Genomic DNA, 10,000 nt, shown 5'->3' on the forward strand with positions numbered 1-10,000 from the left:
TGGTAAATGTCTTTATTTTTCATTCCTTAATAAATTACCCCTAACAGTGGTTTAGATTTTGGCTACCCCTTCTAGCGTGTTAAGTGTCCTATGATGGTCATCTCTTATGTGTTTAAATGCACACTGTATTTATATGAATAATATATAGTCTGTTGACTAGTTTTCTACATGGTAGGCCACTGGTAGTAAGAATTTATAAAATTTTTCCCACCCTGCTATTTATTAATATATATATATATATATATATATATATATATATATATATATATATATATATATATATATATATATATAATATAATATAATATAATATAATATTCCTCTATTTACATAATATCGAGGTCTTATTCATATTATTATTATCATTATTATTATTATTATTATTATTATTATTATTATATATATATATACATACATACATATATATATATATATATATATATATATATATATATATATATATATATATATATATATATATATATATATATATATATATATATATATATATATATATATAAGTTTAAATAATAAGGGTGATAAATTGGATATTAATTTAACACGAATTTAAAACCAGTGGCCTAGCATAAAAAAAGTTCTGAAAATTCAGAAAAATTATATTACATGCATATGAGAAGGGATGACCACTAAGTGAACATCCATTATGTTAGAAATAGACCATCTACGGTCAAACCACAAAAGAAAATAATGTTCTCTAGGGAAATTCAGCACACACCTGAACATGAATGGGCAAGACAATGGAAATATACAAAATAAAGAATTAATCGTAGACCAGGTTTCACCAGCAATGCATTAACGTAATTTTTACTTACGTAACAACATCCGTGGCTCTTCGGTACGACCGTTCTAATTCAATATAAATCGAAGAACAATACACGAGTTGTCCACATAAAATTAGTCATGTGTACAGTTCTACCGATTACATTGGGGTTATTTTCAGAAGTCTCTGTTCTGGCATGCTAAATACCGGAAACAATTCTGCAGAAGATAATTCACTGCAGTAACCATCGTCGGTTAGAGAACATAATTATTAAAATTCAAATAATAAGGGTGATAAATTGGATATTAATTTAATTAACACCAATTTAAAACCAGTGGCCTAGCAGAAAGAAAATTCTGAAAATTCAGAAAAATTATATTACATACATATGGGAAAACAAAAACATTTCCAATCTAGTCTTCCTGAAAATAGCATTTTCCTACTCTTGGTATTGTTCCAATTGACATCGATTTATGACAGATATATCTTTTCAAAACTGTCAGTATTAAAATGTAGGGTCGGCTTTGATCGGGTTCGAATGCAGATCAAACTTTGTTTTATGAGTTTATCAGAAGCAAGAGGTGAGCACCAGTAGATAAAGAGACCAAGACTGAAAGCAACAGAGCTGAGTCCACAGAAGGAATACAAGCACATAATGGTGGCAGTGTTACGCATGAAGTTTGTCACCCAAGAGAGATGGCGTTAAATAATATTCTTTATTCTTTAGCCTGCCAGCTCTGACCTCTGTTAAATTGGTCAGATTCCCCGTTCGCTTTTGCATTCTAAAATGGATTATAAATAAATGAATGAATAAATAAATAAATGAATAGAAAATAAATAAATTAATTTCAAAAATTAAAATAAATATAAATTCTTACTTTATTCATTCTGAATTCAATTGTAAATGTATCGTTTGACATTACTGGATCAGGAAATGGGTCTTGAAGAAGATATTGACTTTTGACACCATCCGGTTCAAAGCTGTCACTTACAGTATCTGTCTTGTTATAACCCCACAGGACTCTCATTGTATTTTGCTACAAAATAAAAGAAAAAAAACACTTTCACAGTCCTTCCTCCTCCTCCACGTCATCATCAACCTCAATAATCTTTTCTATTAAAGGCACAAAGCTTAGTACTTAATTTATCCAATCCCAAATGGATGAAAGGTAAAGTCGGTCTCAGGAGAATTTGAACTCAGAGCATAAAGACTGACGAAATGCCGCTAAGCATTTTGACCGGCGCGCTAACGATTCTGCAATCTCGCCACCTTAATAATCATGTTAATAATCATAATGTTGTGTTCACATCCAATCAGTCCTCCACCCCTCTTTTTCTTGGTACATACAGTCTGTCTTTGTAACTTTTTAGGTTTTGTATTCCATTTCTAATCAGCAACTTCCTTGTCTTTCTGTCTAAGCTGTTTAGTTCGTCTACTGTCCATGCGATTACCCCTGCTCCATATATAAGGAGTGAAACCGCCCAGGTGTTGATAACTTCAATCTTATTCCATCCGTTTAATTTCGACAGTCTTGGACTGCGCAAGTACTCCACTTTAAATTTTTCTGTCATTTCTTTCTTCATCAATTTATCCATTTCCAATATCCCCAAGTACTTATAGCCCATCTCTTCTATCTGCTTCTTAATCTCCCCCCTGACGGTATCGCTACCCCGTCCATACATTTGATTTTGCCTCTCTTCAAGACGAACACACCACACATGTTCAGTCCGAATTCCATTCTGATATCAGCACGGAAAGTATACACTATATCAAAGAGGGAACTGACTTGGGATTCATCATTACCATAAAGTTTGAGGTCATCCATGAATAACAAGTGGTTGACTTTTTTTTAGTGGCTTTTGAATACATACCCAGCCTTTGTTTTCCTCAGAATCAGTATTAGTGGTATCATGCACAGTACGAAGATCAGTGGGGACAGACAGTCCCTTTGGAAGATGTCTCTCTTGATTTCTATTGTTCCTAAATTTCTATAGGCTGTCAGTTCCGTCCTCTACTTCACCATACCTTTTCCAAGCAATCGCTCAACATTCAATGCAATATCAAATAGGCGTATACATTCCATAACCCAAGAAAGTGGTATCATATCGTACACCTTACGATAATCGATCCATGGCCTGGCTAAGTTACTTTTCCTCCTCTTGCTGTCTCTAAGTACAGTTTTGTCTACCAGGAGTTGATCTTTGGTGCCTCTGTATTTACACACGCAATCTTTCTGCTTATGTCCGTATATTGACTCTTCGACTATTCCAGTCACTAATTTCCACATAACAGGTAAGCAGGATATCGTATTGCCATTTTCAATGTTTTTCAAGCACAACAACTGTTCTACCTATTGTCAACCAGTCTGGTGTTACTTGATCTGCATTTAACATGGTATTGAGTTGTGCAGCTATTCGTGCATGACATTCACAAAACATTTTGATCCACTATTATTATTGTTGGTGTTGTTGTTGTTGCCTTTGCACAGCTTCTAATGCTGGAGATGTACTGCGGTGTCAGCTGTTCACTACCAGTGAACTAAGGTAACGTCTCTTATTTTTCGAGCACCTTCCGGAGTATTCGAGCGGTTCCAAATAGTGCTGTTTTCTGCAAGTGCTCCACCCTTATTGCAGCCTCTATTTGTTCCACGTACTTCTCGAGATTTTTGCTCACTGTTCCCAGGGCTTCGACAATTATTATTATTATTATTATTATTATTATTATTATTATTATTATTATTGTTCAGTAGTTTTATTTTTATAACGTGCTTTCACTTCACTACCGAGCGCAGCTCTGTGCGCCTTGGGTATGTGCTGTGGTTTGCTGTGGTGCTCTTATGTTTACTGTATTGAAAGTGTTTTGCGTAATTATTATTATTATTATTATTATTATTATTATTATTATTATTATTATTATTATTATTATTATTTTAAAAGGATTGACGTAACTCTTCACAAGGGTAAACAGACGAGACGAAGAGCAAGATGCGATTTTATTCATTTTATTCACCTATCCATTTTATTCAACTTCAGCATTCTCCTTTCCATGGATCTTTGTGTCGATCCTAATCTATTTGCAATGCTTTTATTGGTAGTTCATGTTTCTGGTGCGTACGTAATGGTAACCAACACAGACTGGTTGAAGACCTTTCTTTTTAGATGCATGAGCAAGTTACTGTTCATGATGTGATTCAATTTACTAAAGCATGTCGAACCTGATGGTATTCGACGTTCAATTTCTTTGGTCTGATTTTTATTTTCTAAATAGATTCTTTGTCCAAGATAAGCGTATTGGCTCACAAGTTGAACTATTTCATCATCTATTGCTACTTTTCCATTAGATTGCTAGAGGTTATCTTCATTTTGTTAATATTAATTTTCAGTACACATTTTTTTTCGCTTTCTTCTTTTACTTCTTTAATATTTGTGTTCATTCTTTAATGATCCTGGAAATGTTTGCAATAGCTTCAGTGAATTTGAGATGATTTAGCAAGCATCCGTTTATATTTATTCCTTTATATATATTGGTCACCAATATAGTTTAAAAAAGATTTCCTAATACAGATGTATTAATACAGGTTAATACAGATGTATTAAAAACCTTGATGATATTGCGTCTCCTCGCCTGACTCCTTTACTAATTTTGATATTAATCGCTTTGTTGTTTATAGTTGTTGTTGTTCTACAGTTGGTGCACACATTCTCCAATAACTTTACGCAGTATCCTTCGATTCTCTTTTCCTCCAATGTTCTTAGTATATCATCAATTTCTTCGGAAAAGCTTTCCAAACACTATTAACGTTAGCCATAATGGTTGACGTTTATATAGTTTGGTATTTCTCTCCTGTTAGTTTATAGCAGGTATGTGGTCTATTGTGCTGTAGTTTTTCCTGAAGCCTTCCTGTTTTGCTGTAGTGTCAATAAAATCAGACGAAGTTCTTCGAACGGTAAATTCAAAGGAAACGGTCCCAGATATTTTGGAGCCAGAAGTTAGAAATGTTATAAAGGAAATGAAAAAACAATAAAACTGCAGGTTCAGATGGGATTGAAATAAACATAATAAAAGTGGTTTGACCTAACATAGAGAAGGAACTAGCTGAGCTTTATACAAAATCTCTACATGAACATAAGATACTGGATATGTGGAAAATTTCGAACTTATCTTTCATTATAAAAAGGGATGCCAAAGATCTAAATGTCTAATCAGTCAACGATCACACAACAGCATGAACTTCTCAAAAGTCATATCAAAAAGAAATGAAAGCTGGATGAAAACACTACAGCAGAGCAGGAAGTATATAATTAATCAGTTTAGATAAATTCTTAATTACTTGAAACTGTTTCCATTCTTTTTTGTGTCACAAACAATTTCCACTTTGTACAATTCTTATTTCGCTAAAGAAATGAATCTCATTTCATAAAAAAATATTTTGCGTACGAGATTAAGCATATGAACACTTGCTCAGTCTATTTTAATACTTCCTAATGCGTGTTTATGTGAGTGGTTCAGCTTAGTTAAATCTTGTAGAAAATATAATACTTACTGTGATGTTTACTTTCATATTTGACCCAGAAAGTCCTCTACAGAACGTCAACGTTGTTTTCGTATCAGATTCATTGAAGTACATTAGATGCCATTCACTGGTTGCTTGTAAGGACAATTTCTTGTCAGCATTACCATAGTAGTTCTACAATAAGACACAAATATGTATAAAGGTAGTGCTCCAGCATGGCAGCAGTCAATTGACTAAAACAAATAAAAGAATATATATAAACTAGCAGAAATACCCTGCGTTAAGTGAAATGTTAAAAGAATTCAACTCATATATGTATATAAAGTAAATACACGTAATTCAAACACACGTTTTGTGTAGCTTATTTCGTAACCAGAAAAGAGATGGAGATTATAAACAATGAAAGGCCGATTTTGGTGATTCATTTGACAAAGGTAGTAGAGACCCAATCCGATGATAAATCTGACCTTTGATTTTGAAAGTTTACATGAATACTGGCTCAGTTAAATCTTTCGTGGCTCCAAATGTCACCAGTTGGGCAGCGTTGTATCGTCTAATTTTGTTTTGGAAGTGCTTGGAATTTGGTTAGTTGATGACAACAGTTTCTTCAATGAATCTGGGGGTTGGGGGATTGCAGGGAGTTTAACCTTTCCACCATTGCAGCACCGTGCAGGTGTCTCTCCAGGCCACTTCCTTGCCTTACAATGTATGCACTCACTTGCACCAGTGGAAATTCTAGTGTTATCTGCATAATGAACTGCTAAATCATAATTGAAAGCTGCTTCATAGAATTTGCTTCAAACACACACATATACATGCATACTGATACACACACACATATATATATGTATATACATATACATACATATGTGCACTTGTATATACATATGTATATATATATATATATATATATATATATATATATATATATATATATATATATATATATATATATATATATATATATATATATATATATATATATATATATATGTGTGTGTGTGTGTGTGTGTGTGTGTGTGTGTGTGTATATATACATATGTATATACAAGTGCACATATGTATGTATATGTATATACATATATATATATGCGTGTGTGTATGAGTATGCATGTATATGTGTGTGTTTGTGTATGTATATTTATGTATGCATGTACGCTCTCACACATTGATTGGTATGTGTTGTCCAACCCACTATCCGGCAGCGTCCAATTCTCTAACGGTTTTTTTCAAATGAATCAAGTCAACCTTATCCATCTATTGTTTTCATAATCGGTCATAATGTCTCACGTTTAAGATGATTCCCATGCTTTCCCTGATGAGAAGGTTACAATTTTAATATCAAAGATCCCTATGGATCACACAGGTTGTAATCCTTTGAAACATATGTAGGAATAAAGTATGCAATTATAACATGCGTTTTCTCCAATCCTTAAATTCTTAAATATATTCAAATAACCAAAATTTCAAGGAGTTCCTGCCTTAAAAACAGGAACTAAACCACAGTTATTTTGTGTTCTTTGCTACATTGGTTTCTATTAACCCATTTATTCTATCAGAAGAATTTTTATTCATTAAGATAGAAGAAATACACATAATTATATATATATATATATATATATATATATATATATATATTCCTCTATACACAATCATACAAGACCCCCCTTTTTTGTATTTATTTTTACTCGCATATGTATATATATATATATATATATATATATATATATATATATATATATATATATATATATATATATATATATATATATATATATATATATACTGTCATTACTACAAATGACAAAATATTGAGAGTTTGAATGTGATTGTTCTGGGTGTGATTTTAACAGTAAAGTGTGGTTATTCTGGTGTTGGTGATGCCGTGGTCTTTCGTCATCGTTTAGAAGTTATACGCTTCTGTCTGCTGTCAGGTCTCTGTCTGTTTGTCCGTCTGTCCGTCTGTCTCTGTCTGTTTGTTTGTTTGTCTGTCTATCTGTCTGTCTGTCTGTCACTAAATTTATAGTACTGGATAAGTTCAAAAAGAAAGGCGCAAAATGATGGAAACGTTGCTGGAGCCAGTTCTAGGCGAAGAAAACAGCTTAACAAAAATTAGTTCAGCGTAATGTTCATGTAACAAACGACTAAAATTGTGTTTTATGTAAAATTATTTTACCTACCGAAGAATAAGATTGCCCGTTAGAAACTCCTGCAATGAAAATATCGGCGTTTTTCAGGCCACCGTCCATTGATAAACCTAGTGCCACGTAACCTAGTGTTTTAACTTCTGCATGGAATTCAATATGAGATTTGTTAAATTTCCATGAAAGGTGATAAGTTTTGTTGAAGTCCAGATAAAGAGAATGGAAATAATCATCTGCCAAAACACTGGAAGCAAAGCAGGAGAGCACGAATACAAGAAAATGCGGCATTTTGTTATCAGAGTAGCGTTGAGGTTTGAGTATATCAAACGTTGTGCAACTAGATTTTTAGTGCGCAGATAATCACCATTTTCATTCAACGCCTGTAAGATATACACTTAGTGAAAGCTTTTTGTATCTATTTATCACTTTTCTACTTTACACAGAGATCCGGGTCTTGCTGTGACCATAAACAAGAATGATTCATAGTAAGTTACGTAATTTCAAACCAAACACCTGAAAGAAATCTCTGACGCTCACAAGTATATTTGTTCTCATTAGTCAAACCCGTCTGGTAAGATACAGCCGAAAATATTTCCACACGCATAATAGATAAATCAATTGTAATTATTGTATGGATTTAGAAAGAACCCAAAGGAGAGTTCATGTACTTAAATACAAGCACAGTAGGCTGTCACTTATGTAAAATAGTGAAGTGAAAACTCAATTAACTATCATCTATAGAAATTAATAAATAACTGTCCTCTTGGCAACGTTTAATGTCTAAAAACAATAAACAAAGAGTGATAACATCGAGATGAACGTAGTGCTGAAATCTTTGAAAATGCAACGTGCCGAGGCGCAATACACTACAATTCTCAGGAATGCAAACTCTAGAAGCTCCATTGATATAGCACTGCTATTTCCACCAATAAGAGTTCCAGTTGAAAACCACGTCTAACAAAGTGATGCCATCTCTCTAAAGCTCTTCACCACTTATCTAGAAATGGTCACCAGAGATATTGACTGGACAGATAGCCTGGACTTCATCAGCGAAAATGCTAACACATTTCGGATGCAGAAGACATCTTACTCATTGGCGAAACCACAGATCAGCTACAGACCATACTGACAGAGTTGAACATTCATAGCTCAGCAAGAAGCCTTAAAATGAACAGAGTGAATTATAAAATACATTTAGCCTTAAAAAGTATCAAAAGGCCGAATAGAAGTAGGGGGCAATGATATCGAGGAGGTGAAGGAGTACGTCCACTTAGGACAGACAGTGAGTTTACAACAAGACAAGCACTTCCAGTATGAGGTTATCATATGTGTTAAAATTATATCAGCTAAATAAGCCTTAAATAGCGCACAAATTCTTTTCCTTTCATTTTTTTTTTGCCTAATGGTATGAATTCTCGTGCATAGAACACAAATTCGCAAAAATTTTCTTAAAATTCCAAAAAGTAAATGAAGATTCGAGGGTTTATATAGCGTGCGTAAAGCAGAATTTCGCCAATATTTCACTTGTTTATAGTTGTCACGTGCTGTCACGCACAAAATGACAGCTTCCAAATTCTGTTTTATGACTGAATGAAAATGATCAAACTTTAAACTTCATTTTAAAAAATGTTCTCATAAAAGTGAATTATTCCTTGAGATTCAGCGTGGAAAATTACATCAGTACACTAAATTTCAATATTTTCACTAAACTTTAAAATGTCCACATGTGCAGCGAAACAGAAATGATCCAATAAATATATAGCGTCCTTCTTCCTTTCGTTTGTTCACTTATGAATATTTGTGCACGTATATATGTGCGCATATATGTGGGGGAAGCTGATGATGGAGATATGTTGGATTGTTGATATGGATGTTTTTGTATATGTGGAATAGTGTTATAACACATCCTTTTGACGCGCGCGCGCACGCACACACACACACACACACACACACACACACACACACACACACGCACACACGCACACACACACACACACATATATATATATATATATATATATATATATATATATATATATATATATAAAACTATAATATCCAAGGTTCGAGGTGTAGGAAGAAAGTTAACGTCAAGCAAGCCGTGGTAAATATAAAAAAAAACTTTCAGAGGCAATAATGATTTATTCAGACGGAATGGATGCTTTTAATCAAAGTACGATAAATTGACAAAAGTTCTTTTTTATTTTACGGTAGGCAACCAGGGTTGCCGGGCATGCAAATAAGAATACAAGAGTTAAGGAATGGAGTAGGTTAGATCCGGGCTACACATTTTTCATAGCAAGTGGAACCTCGGAAGTGGTAAACATCCTAGCTACGTGTATAATGCAGACTACTCTTCAGATCAAGGATATCTTGATTAAATGAAAGTTTACATTGTCGCATGAAAGATTTAATCCGTACACCCACCCACCCACCCACACACACACACACACACACACACACACACACACACACACACACACACATATATGTATATATATTTCTCTCAGTTATTCACTCTATACACATATATTGTGTTGAGTCAAAAGTTCTGTAATATC

At 33.5% G+C, this 10,000-nt stretch overlaps 1 protein-coding gene across 1 annotated transcript in view; it reads right to left on the bottom strand.

Moving 5' to 3' along the window:
* LOC106881872 (DBH-like monooxygenase protein 1 homolog) overlaps positions 1–7,974 on the bottom strand; it is a 36,366-nt gene extending 28,392 nt beyond the window's left edge. The window contains exons 1-3 of the mRNA XM_052970100.2: positions 7,476–7,974; positions 5,326–5,469; positions 1,660–1,818 (exon numbers count right to left, since the gene is read on the bottom strand). Of these exons, the coding sequence (XP_052826060.1) occupies positions 1,660–1,818; positions 5,326–5,469; positions 7,476–7,727 (555 nt within the window). The 5' untranslated portion in view covers positions 7,728–7,974. The remainder of the gene's footprint in view (positions 1–1,659; positions 1,819–5,325; positions 5,470–7,475) is intronic.
* Between the last annotated feature and the right edge of the window lie 2,026 nt (positions 7,975–10,000).

This window comes from Octopus bimaculoides, chromosome 8 (assembly GCF_046866305.1).
Source record: "Octopus bimaculoides isolate indiv1 chromosome 8, ASM4686630v1, whole genome shotgun sequence".
Classification (NCBI taxonomy): domain Eukaryota; kingdom Metazoa; phylum Mollusca; class Cephalopoda; order Octopoda; family Octopodidae; genus Octopus; species Octopus bimaculoides.